General features: G+C 44.6%; 1 protein-coding gene across 2 annotated transcripts in view; it reads right to left on the reverse strand.

Moving 5' to 3' along the window:
- Nucleotides 1-2,165: 2,165 nt before the first annotated feature.
- The window catches only part of PPP4R3B (protein phosphatase 4 regulatory subunit 3B), a 44,908-nt gene continuing 28,162 nt past the window's right edge, over nucleotides 2,166-18,911 (reverse strand). Inside the window, exons 7-16 of one of the 2 annotated variants that reach the window (XM_073576651.1) lie at nucleotides 18,380-18,496; nucleotides 13,295-13,444; nucleotides 12,863-12,965; nucleotides 11,211-11,252; nucleotides 7,469-7,627; nucleotides 7,179-7,348; nucleotides 6,645-6,784; nucleotides 4,094-4,278; nucleotides 3,368-3,570; nucleotides 2,166-2,636 (exon numbers count right to left, since the gene is read on the reverse strand). In XM_073576651.1, the coding sequence (XP_073432752.1) occupies nucleotides 2,538-2,636; nucleotides 3,368-3,570; nucleotides 4,094-4,278; nucleotides 6,645-6,784; nucleotides 7,179-7,348; nucleotides 7,469-7,627; nucleotides 11,211-11,252; nucleotides 12,863-12,965; nucleotides 13,295-13,444; nucleotides 18,380-18,496 (1,368 nt within the window). In that variant the 3' untranslated portion in view covers nucleotides 2,166-2,537. The remainder of the gene's footprint in view (nucleotides 2,637-3,367; nucleotides 3,571-4,093; nucleotides 4,279-6,644; nucleotides 6,785-7,178; nucleotides 7,349-7,468; nucleotides 7,628-11,210; nucleotides 11,253-12,862; nucleotides 12,966-13,294; nucleotides 13,445-18,379; nucleotides 18,497-18,911) is intronic. The other variant, XM_073576652.1, reaches the window with a different exon arrangement.

The raw sequence follows: 18,911 nt of genomic DNA on the forward strand, positions 1-18,911 counted from the left end.
CTCTTTTTGGGAACAGAGGGGCCCCCTGTAAAGCACTGGGAGAAGGTAGCTAGGGATGACTATCTCCTGTTGCACCATCCCTCTCACTTCATCTATCAGGGATGTTCTGTTCTTCACAGAGTTTTCTCCCTACATAGTTGACAAAGCTTTTTTGTAGCTGGATGGGAGTTTTTACTGCAGATGGTGCTTTTGTGATTTGCATTCCCCCCCCACCTTGATTTTGGTGCAGGATCCTGGTCTCCCTAGAAGAGAAAGGGAAGTGAAATTCCCATAAACATGGATCCTGTATTAAAGGGCTTACCCTTACCAATACTCACTGGGCCAGGGTTAGCGCGGGGCTCTGCAGACGCAGATCTAAGAGAAGGTACATCCATCATTTAGAACCTCAGTCCTACCTTATGGAGTCTTCAGTCAGGGGGTGCTATTATACAGGAACCAAGACCCAGCGCTTCTTCTCACCCAATAGGATGACATCTCTCCCCCTCCTTCATAGGTCATCTTCTGACGCATTCCCTGGTTTAAAATTTTCACATTTCCTGCCAGAATGGCAGTGCATTCCACTGTGGAATGCAGGGCGGAAGCGACGTCGCACCTTCTCTCTCGGCGGTGTACGTCACTTCCTGTGCATGCCCCTGACTGCCGGAAGTCACGGTCAGTCATGCAGGCGTAAAGTGGAAAGAAGCTACAAGGCTGGGGAGCTACAGGAGGACCCCAGCCACTTCTTCACCATGGATGGTGCAGTCCCACCCAAAGCAGGAGCAGATGAGGGAGGAAGATCCAGGATGATCGACCCAGGCTGCACGGCTTAAAGGTACCTACAAGAGTGTCGTCAGCCACCCTCAGTAACCAACACAAAATAACCTCTTACACCCTTAGGGACAGGAAAACACTGGGGATTGAGGGAAGGGGCAGGCTAATTAAGCCTCTTGTTTCCTGTTCCTAGTTAGGATGGGGAAACAACCTCCTGTGTGCTGTTGTGGAGGGGATTAGAGAAAAATACAAACAAGCAAACATGGAATTACAGGGTCACATTTTAATTCCTGAATTTTACAGTTCAGCATTAATATCACCACATGTATACAAATGGTGTAAAACAAATACAGTGGTATTTAATACAAAATAAACTTCTGTATTTCATGGAAAAAAAAGAAAAAAAAAAAAAAAAAAAAAAGAACTATACTTCATATCTACACAGACAGCCCATCTTTCCAAACAATAGCTAAAATTATAATTAAACTACAAAATCTCCAAAACTGGGAAACTGCTGCAACTTATCAGGAGAATTAGATCTAGAACCTGTGACGAGGGTGAATTTCAGAGAAGATTGCAGCTGATCCGTGTGTCTCTGAACAGTAGATGCAAGAGAAAGAGGGAACACTTTTCTTCAGCATGATCTCAGATCATATACAGGACTTTAATAAAATATTTACAGTTCCGGTGCTACTTAAAGGAAAAAAATATATATATATATTCGAATCAAACCAAATTGTTTTCCACAACTACACTGTAACGGAGTATCAGCTGCAATTCATTTACATCCATGGAATGTGCTCTGAATTGCCATGTAGAAAATGAGTGCACAGAAAGCGGCGGCTCTCTACATCATCGCTGAAGATAATAAAAGGTGCATATATATAGATCAGACTTCCAACACAATGAAACAAAATGGCTGATGGTAATTCATTGCTTGCTGTATTAACCCCTTTGGTATATTTGTTTCTTGTATAGCCATGATGGGTTCAGCACAAAAAAAAAAATGGATTAACTTATATGAACTAAAAACAGCTAAATGGCGTTCAACCAAGGACGCTGATGCTAAAGAAAAAAAAAAGAAAAATGGGTAAAACACTGTTCATAGAATCAACACGAAAATATTAACACTGCAAGAGATTGAGGCACTGGTTAGGAGGTCAACGGGCAGTTTGCAGACTAGATTTGGAAGCTACTGATCCTTGGCATCAGTAATTCTGGAAGTGCAGTATGCAGGACGGGCTACTTATTACATCTGTCCATTTCGACTTCAGATTTTAATAAAATACACACTGAAAGATTCTCATTACTTTTTTTTTCTCTTAAAAGTTTACATGCACTACAATGTGTCACCCATCCCCTCCCCTCCCATTCCTACTGGCGAAGACGGGAATTCAATTTACAAAGAATGGTCCCAAAGTTGGATCAGAATTTATTCCCTTCAATTTCTTTATAAAATAGGCAATTCATAAAACACTATGGCCAGCACCATTAAAAATTAAGATTACTGAATGGTTTTAGATTCTTGGGGGCAACCCTACAACATTAAAAATGTGTCTCTTTCTAAAGTGATCCATTCTGACCCCTTCCCCAAACTCAAGATACACTGAAGCAATCATCTCGGTTGTCACAGCTAATCCATCATTCTGAAACCCATGAAATCTTGGCATTTACACCCTTCTAGTGGAGTTTGGCTACTTCTGAATTATTCAATTGAGAAAGCTTCTGGACTCGCACTAAGCTCAGACATCAGTTGCTGCATTAACCCAAAACTAATGTTTGTCAATTTAAGATCCCAGTCTAGGTCTTTTGCGTGGAGAGGTGTCTTCTTCCTCCTCCTCTTCCTCATCATCAGGATAATCCACCAGTCCGATCAGACTTCCCTGCTGCAGAAACAATATGGTTAGTTTTTATCAGATGCACAAGATGTTAGAAGAACCTCATTCTCGGCTACTTCTTCCTGCAGTGAGATCTTCTAGCTAAATCTCAACTTCCTCAATACCTCCAGTGGACCAGAATGTTGGCAAGGCTCAGGCTATAATGGAATTTCGGTCAATATATGAAGCCGTATGTGAGAGCCTTCCACAGATTGTGGCTTCAGTTAAAAAAAAGACAGATCTAATTAACGCTGCAGCTCATCAGTCTCAACCATTAGACATCCAACCAACAATGCCGGAGTGATGCCGCTGTGGAGTGTCAATGTGAACTGTCACTGCAGAAAATGTGTACCTCTCCAGCCTGGGTCCCCTTACTCAGGATTTGGTTATTGTGCGGTTAGGCAATATCTTCTATAATTATTGGCCCTTGTTATATACTGCAGTGAAATACATGGTACATACTGCCATCACAGCTGGTAAAGTGCAAGACTAGAGATTCTTGATCGCAGAATAATCCTAAAGGGGTTGTCCAGGACTAAACAAGTGACAATCTCCTGTAGGATAGGTCAACGATATGAGATCGGTGGTGTCAGATCAGCTGTAACCTTAAGTAACTGGCAGCGGCCACTAAACAATGTATGGAGCTGAGGTATTTAGCCCCGTACGTTGCTTACGTGCAGACACTGCCATTTATGTCCCAATCACTTGCACCACAGGTCAGCTCTCATTTCTTGGCTTACCTTTGTAGATGTAACTGTAGTTGCTAAACTTGAGTTTTTGGAGGATGAACCATTAGAGCCTGCTGGTGGGGTCTGAGCTGCCACAGATTTGCTGTTCGCACTATTTGCACCATTAGCTGAGCTGGCAGAGTGAGAAAAGGTGAACTTGAATCCTCCAACCGAGGTCCTCTTTGGAAGATTCTCCTTATCTTCACTTTCTTTAGCTTTGAAATAAAAAGTTAGAAATTAAGTTTATAGACGGAGCGAGTGCCATCATGTATAGTACAGACATTCTGTTCTACGGAGCAGGTTACTGAATCTGCAGGGCATAGATGAATGGTTTGTTTTGTAGGGCCGTATTCAGTACAGGCATACAATCACAGGTCAGTATAGCACCCGTACCGCCATAGTAACCTAGTAGTAGGGTAGGATCGAAAGGGGCAGGAGGAGATGGGGAGTGGAGATGATCAAATCCTATATCAAGGAGGTATACCGCCCAGACAAAAGTCTGTCCTGCTCATGTGCTGATTGCATAGACAAATGGACACGTGTGACGAGCCATACACCTATGTCTCCATCACATGGTCAGGCCGTGTTTCATAAGGAAATAATTAAGCTTTCCATTCAATGACTAAAAGCAAACATCTTGCATGAAGAAGTGATAAAAGCCAAGAAAACTAATTTTTCATTATGTAATGAATACGCTACAACTCCTGAAATATGACATCAGTAAAGCCTCCATTATACCTTTCTTTGTTTCCATAAATTTTTCATAGCTGTCAGGAAAGTCATCTTCAGTCTTCGACTTCTCAATCGGAGGTACAACGGCTTCACCCTCTTCCTCCTCGTCTTCATTAAACCATAGCTCTTCATCTTCTTCCAAAGCTCTCGCATCTCTCCGGAATCTGTTGCTACGCAGAATAGACGGCACGCTAGAAGTGGGAAAGTATGATCATTGCATAATCAAAACTGATAAAACAATGTGTAACAGGCCTATTCCTGCTGTCAGTTGCTATACATCAGGCCGGAGCATTAAATCACAATTTTCTCGATTAGTTTCTTGATAGCAATCGGAGTGCCAAGTCCCCTTACATGGGCGATTGATACGAAAGCATTTGTTCTAGCTACATCCATCTGCCACACTAGAGGGAGTTCAGAGAGTTATTACCGAATATGTAACAGTGGGCGCCATCTAGTGGCAGATGTACAGTACCTAATTAGCAGGTTACACAATTTAAAATGAGAATGCATTATTTAGACTTATTAAATAAAACATGGGACCCAATCATGGCTCCTGTCACCTTCTTTCCCTCCAGCAGATGTGCGTTGCCATGCTCTGACTAGTGCAGGTCGTGTACAGATAGAAAACTAGTGATGGAGTGGGGGGTTCCTCTCTGTAGTACCACTGCCGATCATAGTCTTAATCAGGGGCGCTGCAGCGTGGGAATGGAGGGAAGCCAGGATCGCTGGCAATCATCACAGAAGAGAGGGCCTATCTTTCGTCAACAGTGTTTCTGAAGAGAAGGAACAGGCTGTTCGTAAGGAGGAAATGGAATTTTAAAGGTATGTTCACACTACATCTTTCTGCCAGTCTGCTCGGAAACAAAGAAAAAAAAAAAAATGGCAAAAGTGCTCGGGATACAACCAAAAAGACACTTCAGGTTTACAAAACGCCACAGAAAAGGAGACATTTCTGAAGTGTCATCTGCTTGAAAAAAAAAAAAGTTTTTGGTTGATGGAAAAAAGGAGCGGTGTGAACACATCCCCAAACTTGACAGAACAAAAGCGTGTAGTTATCTGGGCTCCATACAGATTATGTAAAGTGACAGTTACTCCATTCACATCATCTTTAGTTTGCATTTATCTAATCCAACAAAACACAAACATCACAATACTGGAGTCAATTGTGTTTATGAATTAAACTAACAGAGGGCTACGTCCAAGTCTGTGGGATCTGAAAACGAGCAATATGTTCAGGAGCAGGGATCGACTGACCATATATAATAACTTGGGTACAGTAGTACAATGCAGGATGTGCTGTAAATGTTTCCTTAAGAATTTGGGAAAGTTAGGAAATGTCCTATATATGTCTGTTCTGTTTCTGATGAAAGGATCTCGTCTTTTAGTTGAGATGAATCTGTGCTGCACTTTATGTACATGCTCACTAGTGACCAGTGCTGTGGGGCCATAGATGAGATGAATCTGTGCTGCACTTTATGCACATGCTCAGTAGTGACCAGTGCTGTGGGGTCGTAGATGAGATGAATCTGTGCTGCCCTTTATGTACATGCTCAGTAGTGACCGGTGCTGTGGAGTTGTAGATGAGATGAATCTGTGCTGCACTTTATGCACATGCTCAGTAGTGACCAGTGCTGTGGAGTTGTAGATGAGATGAATCTGTGCTGCACTTTATGCACATGCTCACTAGTGACCAGTGCTGTGGGGTCGTAGATGAGATGAATCTGTGCTGCCCTTTATGTACATGCTCAGTAGTGACCGGTGCTGTGGAGTTGTAGATGAGATGAATCTGTGCTGCACTTTATGCACATGCTCAGTAGTGACCGGTGCTGTGGAGTTGTAGATGAGATGAATCTGTGCTGCACTTTATGCACATGCTCACTAGTGACCAGTGCTGTGGGGCCATAGATGAGATTAATCTGTGCTGCCCTTTATGTATATGCTCAGTAGTGACCAGTGCTGTGGGGCCATAGATGAGATGAATCTGTGCTGCACTTTATGTACATGCTCAGTAGTGACCAGTGCTGTGGAGTTGTAGATGAGATGAATATGTGCTGCACTTTATGTACATGATCAGTAGTGACCAGGGCTGTGTGGCCATAGATGAGATGAATCTGTGCTGCCCTTTATGTACATGCTCAGTAGTGACCAGTGCTGTGGGGCCATAGATGAGATGAATCTGTGCTGCCCTTTATGCACATGCTCAGTAGTGACCAGTGCTGTGGAGTCATAGATGAGATGAATCTGTGCTGCACTTTATGCACATGCTCAGTAGTGACCCGTGCTGTGGAGTCGTAGATGAGATGAATCTGTGCTGCCCTTTATGAACATGCTCAGTAGTGACCAGTGCTGGGGAGTCGGAAACAGGGATATTGAGGGGTCGGAGGTTTGACTGACCTCTATAGGCAGAGTAGAGGGGCTCTCGGTAAAATTCAGGTCTGGATCCTGGGCAGGGAGTGGCAAGTCGATGGCAAGATGCTACACATGCTCTATGCCTTACAAGAGCAACTAACATAAAATAATCGGGATACAAACACTAGATTTCACACGGAGGCCTCACCTGTTTAATTTCTGACTCTGTCGGTCCTTTTCTTGCTCGTACTTGGTCTTCAGCCCTTTGAACGTCTGAACATATTCAATGGATTCGAGAGCTTTATAGAAGTTGTCCACTATATGTGCAGTCAGAGACTTTATATCTTCCTGCAACGTGGACGAAAAGACACTTAGATCTGGATCTCAACACCAAACCAGGGGAATTTTTAATAGCAAGTATGCTTTTACAAAGTTTAATTGAATAGTGTGAACAGGCAGTAACTGGACTGGGAAAATCTAGAAACAATGACCCGATCAGAGCTACATGGTTACAGGGCGCCAACATCAGTCACATTCTTACTGAAAACTACTTCTGGACACTTCCATATCCTATAGCCAATAACAAAACCTAGTCAACATGGCCTGTTGGACTACAAGTCTCAGCACAGTCTAATTAAACAATATAGAAACTTTACCCCCAACAAGTCACATTCCTCATCTATGGGCAGACACACAGATGACTGGTACGGTGCCATATGTGCCACACTGAGCAGATACTTACCACTCGGATGAACTCGAACAGTTCTATTATTGCAGAGTTCAGCAGGTTGTATCTGGTTCCATTATCCACAAGAGCATTAATAACCGGCTCAAAAAGGTTTCCCTTTATAATATAACGGTTGTAAAACTCATCTTTCAAACCAATTATTCGCCTCATAAAACGTAAAGCACCTAAAATACAAACATTGGATAAGCACAATGGATATTACCAGTGTTGCAGGCTGGATTCACACTTTCTCCTATGTGAAAAGTGGTTCACTCTATTGTGACGCTAAAGAGAAGGGGACTTACAAAGTGCCAAAAACGTATGTTTTGAGTTCATCAAGATTAAGACTCTTCGGAGCAAATCCTTGTTCATGATGTAGTTCTTGATGTGGTAGGTGTGATGTTCGACACAAAACGTCAGCAACTCCAGAATCAAAGCAAGCAGCTGAGCCGTCTGATAGTTATCTGAAATACAGGGAAGAGAACCGCAGCGTCAGCCGTCACCACACAGACCATGGAGTCAGATACATCACATGGAAACTTGGCTTCAAGCTTCCTCCATCTGAGATGTTAGAGCCAAAGCTTTGTGCCAATTCCAGAAGATGCCTCCAGTTTTCCTTGACTGTCTGATGTTAACATTTTTCGTTTATAGAGATTACCAAAATCAGTTTAAAGTGGGCACAGTGGTGACCGCAGGAAAAACCAGAACATTTAAACTGTTGAGAACGTAGCCCCATGGCTTGGCCTATACAGCCTTCAGGGGTTAAAAGTAAAAAGGTGCAGCGATTTTTAATTTTGTATTAATAAATATTGATTACAATCAATTATTTTTAAAACAAAATTAAATGCACAACTTTAACAGTTGATTTATTAATTTTACCATAGCCACTGGGGGCTGCCATTTTCATTTGGTGGGCGAGTAAGTGTCTAAGCACGACACTTCCACATCTCACGGCAGTCATGGCCATGATTATTGCCATAGTCCTAAGTTGAGTAGGCAAAAGGATACATCAATAGTGTAGAGTATACATAATCTATAGTGGTATGGGGCCTCATATAGGAAGTGAAAAGACAAAAGTGGTAAATAAAAATAATATTTAATTGAATTATACAAATTAAAAATTAATACATTTGATAAATTTAAAAGACAGAATGGGAGAGACTCCAAAAATGGAGGTGGGGAGGGTCCTGTCCTCAGCTAAGAGTGACAGAATGACAATAAGGTGCACGAAAAATATTGAGGGCAAATATTGAAAGAGCACCCAAAATAAAACACAAAGGCAAAGACATCAACAAAAGGTCTGAGCCAAACCACGGCTTCAGAACATGCAATAACAAGTGTGCACAATGATTAGAGTGCCCCCTAATTCCAATACATTATTAGCAAGGTGCAAACATAAGTCAAGGTTCATGCCTAAAAAAGTAGAAGAAAAGGTGCTAAAGAAATGGTGCAAAGTTAATCAAATTGTCACATTTAGAAATGCCTAAAAGGACTGCCAGTATACAAATGTGCAAAAAAACACTTGTGCAGATGTCACAAGGAGAAAATCATAAGAAATGTAGATGCCACTTACACTGAAGTTGAAGCACAAGGCTTGACAGCAAAGAGGCCGTGCACAAATGGGGTAAGCCGAGGACAATCCCCTCACCCTTATTGTCATTCTGTCACTCTTAGCGGAGAACCCTCCCCACCTCCATTTTTGGAGTCCCGCCTATTCTGTCTTTTAAATATCAAATTTATTAATTTTTAATTTGTATAATTCAATTAAATATTGTTTTTATTTACCACTTTTGTCTTTTCACTTCCCATCTATGTGGAACCGTGGGCTTAAGAGTCTGCGGTGAGATGCCGACCGCATCTCTTGCATTGGGGCCGCTCCTCCTGCCTCTAGCTGTGACCTGGACATGCCCCCTGGGGTGTCCAGGTTACAGATGTGGGAGGAGATGGAGGCCATTTTGTTGTAGCCTACAGCATTTGCTGCAAGCTTCATTTTCCTGCTGTTATTGCGCACACTGCTTAGTGTATGCCATGACAGGAGCACTGAGCAGCCAGGGAGAGAAGGTGCCCCAGCAGAGGAGAGCGATTGTTACAGCCTGTCAGTATAATACTCTCTGCCGAGATCACCACCAACCTGTTCAGTGCACAGGAGGAAGATCATCCATCTGCTGTGTTCTGAACAGACTGGCAGTGGATGCAGCACTACGTGGGAGCACAGGGAAATTAAGTACAAGTGTTTTTTTTTCCCCTAAGCATTGAATGGATGGCTGAGACATAACAGAATGGAGGGGCCCATATACCAGGATGCACTATATGAGGCCATTATACTGTGGGACGCTATGCGGGGGCCATTATACTGTGGGACGCTATGCGGGGGCCATTATACTGTGGGACGCTATGCGGGGGCCATTATACTGTGGGACGCTATGCGGGGGCCATTATCCTGTGGGACGCTATGCGGGGGCCATTATCCTGTGGGACGCTATGCGGGGGCCATTATCCTGTGGGACGCTATGCGGGGGCCATTATCCTGTGGGACGCTATGCGGGGGCCATTATCCTGTGGGACGCTATGCGGGGGCCATTATCCTGTGGGACGCTATGCGGGGGCCATTATCCTGTGGGACGCTATGCGGGGGCCATTATCCTGTGGGACGCTATGCGGGGGCCATTATCCTGTGGGACGCTATGCGGGGGCCATTATCCTGTGGGACGCTATGCGGGGGCCATTATCCTGTGGGACGCTATGCGGGGGCCATTACACTGTGAGGCTCTAGTTCCAAAAAGTTTCTGAAAACCACCACAATGTTTTTTTGTCACCGCAATATTGCAATAAAATGCAATAAAGAGCAACCAAAACATCATATTAACCTCAAAATAGTATCAATAAAAATATCAGCTCAGCGCACAAAAATGATCCCTCACCCAGCCCTAGAAGCAGTCACCACGTGACTACAGACTTGTGAATACTCGCATCACGAGCAGTTGTTGTAGTGGGGGTTCTCCAGCGCCAGGAGCAGGCGGTCACGTGACCACAAGTACGCAATTTGCATACTCCTGGCCACATTCCAACTACACCGTGTCAGGCTTTGCTCAATGCAAGCGTATTGAGCGAGGCGGGAAACAAGTCTATTCAGAATGTGGCCAAGAGTATGCAAATCGCATACTTGTGGTCACATGACCGCCTGCTCCTGGCGCTGGAGAACCCCCACAGTGTGCAGTGCACGCAACGTGAGTATTGACAAGTCTGTGCTAACTGCAGACCTGACTTGTAGTTTTAGACTAGCCAGCCCCTCTCTGATTTTTTTTTTTTTTTTTTTAGACAAAACTGATTATTATGCATTTATATAGTGCCATTTATTCCATGGCGCTTTACATGTGAAAAGGGGAAATATAGACAAGTATAATAAACATGTGTAAGACAAGGGACACACAAGTACAGAAAGAGAGAGGACCCTGATGAGGACTTTAGAGATCAAATGGTGTTTATTACTTTTTTATCCCCAAGTCCCCTTAGGGAATGTGACCCTGTGTTTGTCAAATCCTTTATACGAGAGACCTAGGTAATGTGCCGCCCATGGACAAATCAAAGGGCTGGAAACATTGTCATCCTGAACCATGCAACGACCCGTCTGGTGTCTACGTTTCACTGATATTGGCATCCTTGGCATGCATCTACCCGTGAATACAATAATGGAACCAAGAGAAGTCACTACAAATCAGCCTTGCCTTGTATTATATAGTGCTACAGCACAGTACTGCAGTATATAGTAAAAATCCCGGTCTCCTATGAAGTTCAGTCTGTGGCGGAGCTTCATGGGACCACAATTGCTTCCACAGTAACCCCATCTACCCATCTGTGCTTCTAAACACAGTTTCCAGAGATTGACATTGGCATTTGAATGGTTAACAGCTTAACTCCGTCCATTGACATAGCTGGCACCAGACAAGTATTGAGGACCCTCATCACCCCATTCCCCAGCATCCTACATAATCACGTATCTTCCCATGAATCTGCATTAAGGTGGTTGCAGACACAAAGTACAATTACCTGGACAAATCGTGCTGCTCTTCGTAGGTCCGATGCTAGAATCTAAAAGAGAAAAAAAAAAAAAGTCACTTGAATTATCTTTTCCTAGCTAAGATCAGTAAAACGTGTTGGGAGCACGGATTGTAGTCACTGGGTTGCTTTGCTACACTGTGTTATATGGCAGCACTGAAGTCCTCTTAATAAGTACATAGGGTCCTATATTCCTGAACCTGTGCCCCCCACCTGCTGACTGACAGCTATTCACCCTATGCACAGTATAGGATCAAAGCGGTCAATCAGCGATGGCTGCAAGGCTAGTCCAGCGGTAAGAAATAAAAATGCAGCTAATCAGCAAGGTCAGAAAAGGCAATGCAAAACAACAAGTGCTGAGCTCAGGTCTCTGGGATCCTTTATGCTGCTCACAGATGGAGGAGCCGTAACCTGCTGACAGACCTCGCTTTCCCCAGTTTGTATAGCAGTTCTAACTACATTGACTTTTGACAATTTACAGCACAGCTGCTGGGGGGCACAGACATTACATGTGTAGCCCAGCAGCAAGCGCCGACGCATGTACTACATTAGTGACCCCGTTACCAGCCTGACTCCGCAGCACCACCGGCTACAGGCGAGGGATGGAAGTAGATCGCTTCTCAAAAGCTGCACGGTCGCAGCCTTCAAGCATTACCTCATAACACTGGCAAAAATATTTGGTGTTTAGAAATTGGTTTTATGCTGATATTCCTAGTCTTCGCATGAGACACATTGTTCCCGAATACCTTATTTTGGGGGAAGGAAGGGTCAGATGGGTTTCACTTGGAATCAGGGCTGTGGAGTTATAACATGTCCTATAAATGTCTGTTCCTGATCTAAGGATCTCAGCCAGCTTTTAGTTGAGATGAAAATCTGTGCTGCACTTTATGTACATGATCAGTAGTGACCAAATGCTTGTAACTTGAAAATATATTATATAATATATATATATTTATTTATTTCCCCCCTCAAAGTAACAGCGGGAGCAGCGTGTCTTCCATTTTTGTTTTATGTAAATTGCCGTTCATATGGACATAACAGCACACCCGGCGCTACATGACTGAAGCTGGCATCTGTCCATTTAGATGGTGATGTCAATCTTTAACAGCAGCGTATAAATGACATCATAGCAGATGGGTTACTGTGCAGGCCGCTTAAAAGCCTCCCCCCCCCCTCCATCACTGCCATCTTGGTCCTCCTCTAAAGCTCAGCAACATGCAGAGCTTCAAAGACGACTGCAATACTGGTGTGCTGCACCCCCTGCAAACTTCATTGCTTGAAGAAAAAAAATAAACGCAAGTCCGTTATCGCTGTGATCATATTAACTTGGAAAATCAGATTTCCAAGTCATTTTTAACGTACACTGAACAACAAAACTTCCAAAACAACGGTGGAATTGAATATTTCTCACCATTTTACCCTCATTTGAAAGTTTTTATTTCTTAGTCAGTACATTGCATAGCAAAAGGAGTAGTGAAGAAAATGAAACAACAAAAGCGCAAAACCGATAAATTGCCCTGGAGTGAAGGGGCTAAACAGAATGGGGAAGATAAAATAAAAAAAGATAAAAAAAAAAAAAAAAGCAAAGCCTGAACAAGACATTCAGTATAATCCGGGATATACAGGAGTTACTGCTGCCACACCTTTATCTGGTTTATCTTCTGATGTGTTGGCCAGGAGCGGTGCAGTGAGGACTTGCATACAATGGTTATAGAAGAAATTCAAGAACTCGCTTTTTTCAGTTTTCTTTCAGCCAAAAGAGAGAAAAAATATATATTAGATATGTCAATGATATATTCAAGAGGACACCACTTAGAAAAAAATAAAATAAATCCTGCCTTGTATCACAAGCATTAAGTGTTGTAGACTTCAGACTTTCTTGCCATTTGCGTGTCCTCTTGCAAGGGAGTTACATAATAAAGCCAAGTACCTAATACACAGGTTCCTTAGAAGACACTTAAGCCTGCCATAATGTACATGTGCAAGTTTGTGTTCCATATGTGCACTACGTCTCTTTTTTGTAAAAATTAAAAATGACTGTGGAGGAAAAAAAAAAAAAAAAGTGATGCTTTTACCCATTTGCATGTTCTTACATTAGCTGTTGCTAACATGTTCTCAGGATCTATCAGAGTTCGTAGTAGTCCCATCAATTGTACCGCTCCTCCAAGCTCGGGGTCGGTATCACAAATCATCTGCTCAATTACAACATTTATCAACAGAATGTCCTGTGGCCGGAAAAGAAAAGAATAAATCACGTTATAGAGATGAAAACAGAAACGGAAGCAGACTACAGAGTGATGTCTGCAGCAAGTTTAAAGGTTAATATATATTGTTTAATGCCCTGTTTATTTAGGTGCAAAAACCACTGTGTGTATAGTGTGGTATAATCAACACCACAAAATCTGCAGCATGTTCATTCTGGCAATGGATCAACATAGAAAACAAGCAAATTAGAAACGGACAAATATTCGGGCCAATTCTCATGAGGATCTGTTGGGCAATCCATGGCAGAGATTGGGCAGGACTCGTGGTGTTCTGGCCTGATGTCTGGAGGAAGAGCGGCTCTAAGCGCTGGCGTGTTGCAGGTTATCAATAGGATGTATACCGTATATACTAGTGCATAAGCCGACCCACGTATAAGCCGACCCCCCTAATTTTGCCATAAAAAAACTGGGAAAACTTGACTCATGTATAAGCCGAGGGAGGTGCTGCACAAGGGTTAATGGTGGTCCAAAAAGATGCTCCATAGATAAATACTCTCATGAAATGCTGCAAAAGGGTTAATGGTGGCCCAACAAGATGCTCCAAGGATAAATACCCCCATATATTTCTGCACAAGGGTTAATGGTGTCCCAAGTAGATGCTCCATACATAAATACCCCCCATGTGCTGCACAAGGGTTAATGGTGGCCCAAGTAGATGCTCCATACATAAATACCCCCATATGCTGCACAAGGGTTAATGGTGGCCAAGTAGATGCTCCATAGATAAATACCCCCCATATTCTGCACAAGGGTTAATGGTGGCCCAAGTAGATGCTCCATACATAAATACCCCCCATGTGCTGCACAAGTGTTAATGGTGGCCAAGTAGAAGCTCCATACATAAATACCCCCCATGTGCTGCACAAGGGTTAATGGTGGCCCAAGTAGATGCTCCATACATAAATACCCCCCATGTGCTGCACAAGTGTTAATGGTGGCCAAGTAGAAGCTCCATACATAAATACCCCCCATGTGCTGCACAAGTGTTAATGGTGGCCAAGTAGAAGCTCCATACATAAATACCCCCCATGTGCTGCACAAGGGTTAATGGTGGCCCAAGTAGATGCTCCATACATAACCCCCCCCCCCCCATATGCTGCACAAAGGTTAATAGTGGCCCAAGTAGAAGCTCCATATATAACCCCCCTACGCTGCAGCCATTAAAAAAAACAAAAAAAACAAAACACCTCCTCTTTAGGGTTTGCTGGGTTCTGGCAGAATGAAGGAAGGATTATATTCTGTGACCTGTGGAAGTCAGACACAACCTTCGGTAGAAAGAATGGATCAAGAGAGAGCACTACGGAGTCGTCTCTAACAGTTAGGTAGGGTTCCCTAACCGAGAGAGCTTGCAGCTCTCCCACTCGCCTTGCTGAAGTTATTGCTATAAGGAAGGCCACCTTACAGGTGAGGAGCTGAGAAGTACAGGATGACAAGGGCTCAAAAGGAGATTGAGTGAGTCCCGTAAGTACCACATTCAAGTCCCATGTTGGGACAACTATTAGTTTCTTTGGATGAAGTCTAGTGGCCGATGTCATGAATCTTCTTATCCACCTGTGGTTGGCCAAGTCAGCTCTCTTTGCTGGCGTCTGTCGGTACCGTGACTAATGGGGTCTGAGACCAGCTGATTCCCTTGCACAATTTTTCGTGGTCTATCCACCATGCCAGCGAAGCTCTCACTACCCCTGGGGTCTGGACTTTCCTGTTCAGGCAGGTGTGATCCCGGTTCCAGTTTTTTAGAATGTGGGACTGGAGCGTTCTGGAGTGAGCCTGTGCCCAAGGCACCGATTGGATACAGGAGGTCATAGACCCAGGTATGGACATAGCTGACCTGAGGGTCGGGGATCTCTGTTCCCTGAACTTTGAGATCCTTGATATTATGGATCTCTGGTGTTCCTCCGGGAGGAAGGACATTTGATTTTTTGAATCCAGTCGGATTCCTAAGAATTTCACCTCCTGGGAAGGTTGGATTTGCGACTTCTTTATGTTCGGGATCCATCTTAACGACTGGAGAATGTCCAGAGTCTGAGTCACCGGTAGCTCCAGAGTACAGTAGGAGGCTGCTATTATTAGTAGCTCGTCCAGGTAGGGTACAATACATATGCCCTGGCTTCTGATGTGGGACACAGCCTCTGTCATGATCCTGGAGAATACTCGAGGAGCAGATGATATCCCAAATGGAAGCACGTTGTACTGGAAGTGTTTTATTTCTGGACCCTGATGGATCGCAAACCTCAGATACTTCATGTGGGAAGGATGGATGGGGATGTGGAAATAGGCATCCTTCAGATCTATAGTAGCCATAAAGTAATCCTGCCATATCAGAGGAATGGCGGTCCTTACGGACTCAATCTTGAATTTTTGGTATGCAATGTGTCGGTTGAGGCCCTTTAGATATATTATCAGCCTCGACTCTCCTGTGGGTTTTTTTTTTTACTAGGATCAATCTGGAATAATGCCCTCTTCCTTGTTCCTTCACAGGGACCTGAGAGATGGCCTTTGACAGTAGAAGCGGCTGAATGCCGGAGTTTAGAGCTGGGATCTCCCAAGATGGTAGGGAGGTGACTCTTATATGCCGCAGGGGATAGGATTCGAGCTCAAGCAGTAGGCCCTCTCTCTGATCACACTGAGGACCCAGGGGCTGTTGGAAATCAACTGCCAGGCAAGAAAGAATCTCGAAAGCCTTCCCCCCCACCGGGATCGAGTCATTGTTTTTCTTGGGGCTGCTGTTGTTGCTGCTGGGGGACCAGGATGTTCCTGCCTCTCCCTTTAGCGTAGCTCCATCTTCCCGTCTTTCCCTTCCCTCGTGGTTGGGATGACTGATTCTGGGGGGGCTCGAAAAAGACGTTTCCTTGTGGTTCTGTGCTCGGGAAGCACCTTTTTGTCTGTGGCTTTTTCAAGAATTTCGTCCAAGGCAGGGCCGAAGACATGTACACATTTAAAGGGTAAAGAGCATAGTTTAACCTTGGATGTAATGTCTCCGCTCCACGTCTTAAGCCAGAGGGCTCGTCTGGCAGAGTTTGATTGTACCATGGCTCTGGCAGAAGTACGGATCATCTCCATTGATGTATCTGCCAGGAAGCCCGTAGCTCTCTGCAAGATAGAGAGTGAGTTAAGGAGGTCACCCCATGGGCTACCATGCAAAATATGGTTCTCTAGTTCCTCAATCCATTGAAAGAGGGACCTAGAGACACAAGTGGACGCAATTCCTGATTTCAAGGTGGCCGCAGAGGTTTCCCATGTTTTCCTCAGGAGGCTTTCAGCTTTATGGTCCATCGGGTCTCTAAGCTGAGACGCATCATCAAATGGTAAAACCGTCTTCTTTACCACCCTTGCCACCTGGACATCAACCTTCAGGATGTCCCATTTAAACCCCTCTCCTTCCAGAGGAAATCTATGACGGAGTTCTGAAGGGGCCGAGTAGCGTTTCTCAGGGTATTCCCATTCCTGGGAGATCATGTCTGCTATGCTTTTATGAACTGGAAAGCGTGCTCGTTTAGGTCCTTCATATCCCCCAAACATGCGATCCTGTGCGGTTTGCGTGACAGGTTCCTCTTATAGGCCCATAGTGGCACATACTGCGCTAATCAACTCCTCCACGTATTCTGTGGAAAGGAGATACCTTCTAACGTCAGGTGCCCTAGAGGTCCCTGGTTGCTCCCAATTTTCGGAGCTCGAGTTGAATGATCTCTCCGACTCAGATTCTGAATCCTCCGCTTTTTTGAAGGTGGTGAGCCCATAATTGGAGGGGGTGGAGGTGGCGGAGGGGGGGACAGGGTGGCTAAAGAGGTCTGAACCTGATGGGTGACCAAGCTGCAGATCTCGTCATTTAATGACGGGTGCTCAGCCCTGACCACTTTATCCGTGCATGCCGGACATAACTTTTTCTCCCAATTAGAGGGAAGTTTTATACTGCATATGGCACACTTTGCCGATTTGCTGGAGGTATTGGTGCTTTTATGGGCAGACTTTTCTCCCTATAAAGAGAGGGGGAGAAGTATTTTGAGGACCTCTATCCCGGATCGCACCACTAGGACCCACCCCAGATAACACTCACTGTGGCTGGGGCAGCGCTGGGCTCTGCAGATGCAGGGCAGGAAGAACTGTCCATGACAGCAGGGGATTTGCCTTACCTGTTGGCGTCTTCCAGCGGGTTAATAACGGGTTAACTCCGCCCTCAGCGCGTCAGTTTGATTCCCCCTCCTCCTCCCTGGGTCCTGGAGCAGGAACAGCAGGCGCCGGCGAGCTCCGGACGCTGGCAGCAGGATGGGGGCCGCCATGACAGCTCCACATACCCCGGAAGTGACCCGTTCGCATGACGTCACCTTCGGATCTCGCTAGCACGCAGGGGAGGAGGAGATACCGGAGAGCTACGGGAGGCCTCTGGCGGGGATCACTGGCCCCCTTTACTCCCCAAAGGGGAGCGCGGGAGGGCCAGGAACGGTCCCGGATTCAATAGAAGGTGGGAGCAGAACAGAGGAGGGAAGGCTGCGCCACCGACCACCACTGCCCGGCTCTGAAACTTTTCCTCAGGTATGCTATAGCAGCCGGCCAGACAGCACACCAGACCTCTCCATGCCCCATGGGGGACAGGAAAGACACTGGTGAGAGGGACCTTTTAACCTCTCGTGCTTCCTGTCCCCATTAGGGTGTGGAGACGACCTCCTCCTATGCGGTCGTGGAAGGTTGCTAGAGAAAAATGGGCTGAAAATCTCGGCTTATACACGAGTATATACAGTATATTATGCAACATATTTATGCAATTCCTATATATCAAATATATCAAAAGTGAAGAGGTAAAAAGGGACAGAATCCTATTAAGGCAGCAATATACTCGGCTTCACTCCATATTGCCTTTAAATATAGTGTAGAACGGCATCCTAGAAGTGGTCTACTTACATCATCACTCTGCTGAGCCTCCTGCATGACAAACTCCCGGACCATAGATGGACTAAATTCTACCAGATATGAAAATATATCGGTTGCAGCTGCTCTAACTTGCAAGTCGTCCATACCCTAGAAAGAGCAGGTCAATATTACTTAACGAGAGCAATACAAAAGAAGACATTGCAGCACCTGCTGGGGACTTCACACTGGAATCACAAATCACCTATAATAAAATAAATGTATTCACTGCCACAATATCCGCGGCCACTAAAATATTGCAACTAGTGTGCATATACCGCCACGGTGAATATCTACAGCACAAGTGAATTTCTTGAGGGTGTCAAGTCCTCAGCTATAGTGAATTTAGGCTATGTTCCCATGATGATTTTAATGTTGCAGATTTTCTCATTGCTGTGTTTTTTTTCTACTTGTCAAGTTTTTGACGTTGCGTTTTTTGTCTTTCGTATATCACGTTTTAAATAAGGCAGTTTAGATTTTGATATGCAGTGGGAGAAAAAAAGTGCATTTTTTACCTATGGATTTT

Source organism: Dendrobates tinctorius, unplaced genomic scaffold (assembly GCF_039654945.1).
Source record: "Dendrobates tinctorius isolate UK_male_01 unplaced genomic scaffold, ASM3965494v1 ptg000050l, whole genome shotgun sequence".
NCBI classification, from domain to species: Eukaryota; Metazoa; Chordata; class Amphibia; order Anura; family Dendrobatidae; genus Dendrobates; species Dendrobates tinctorius.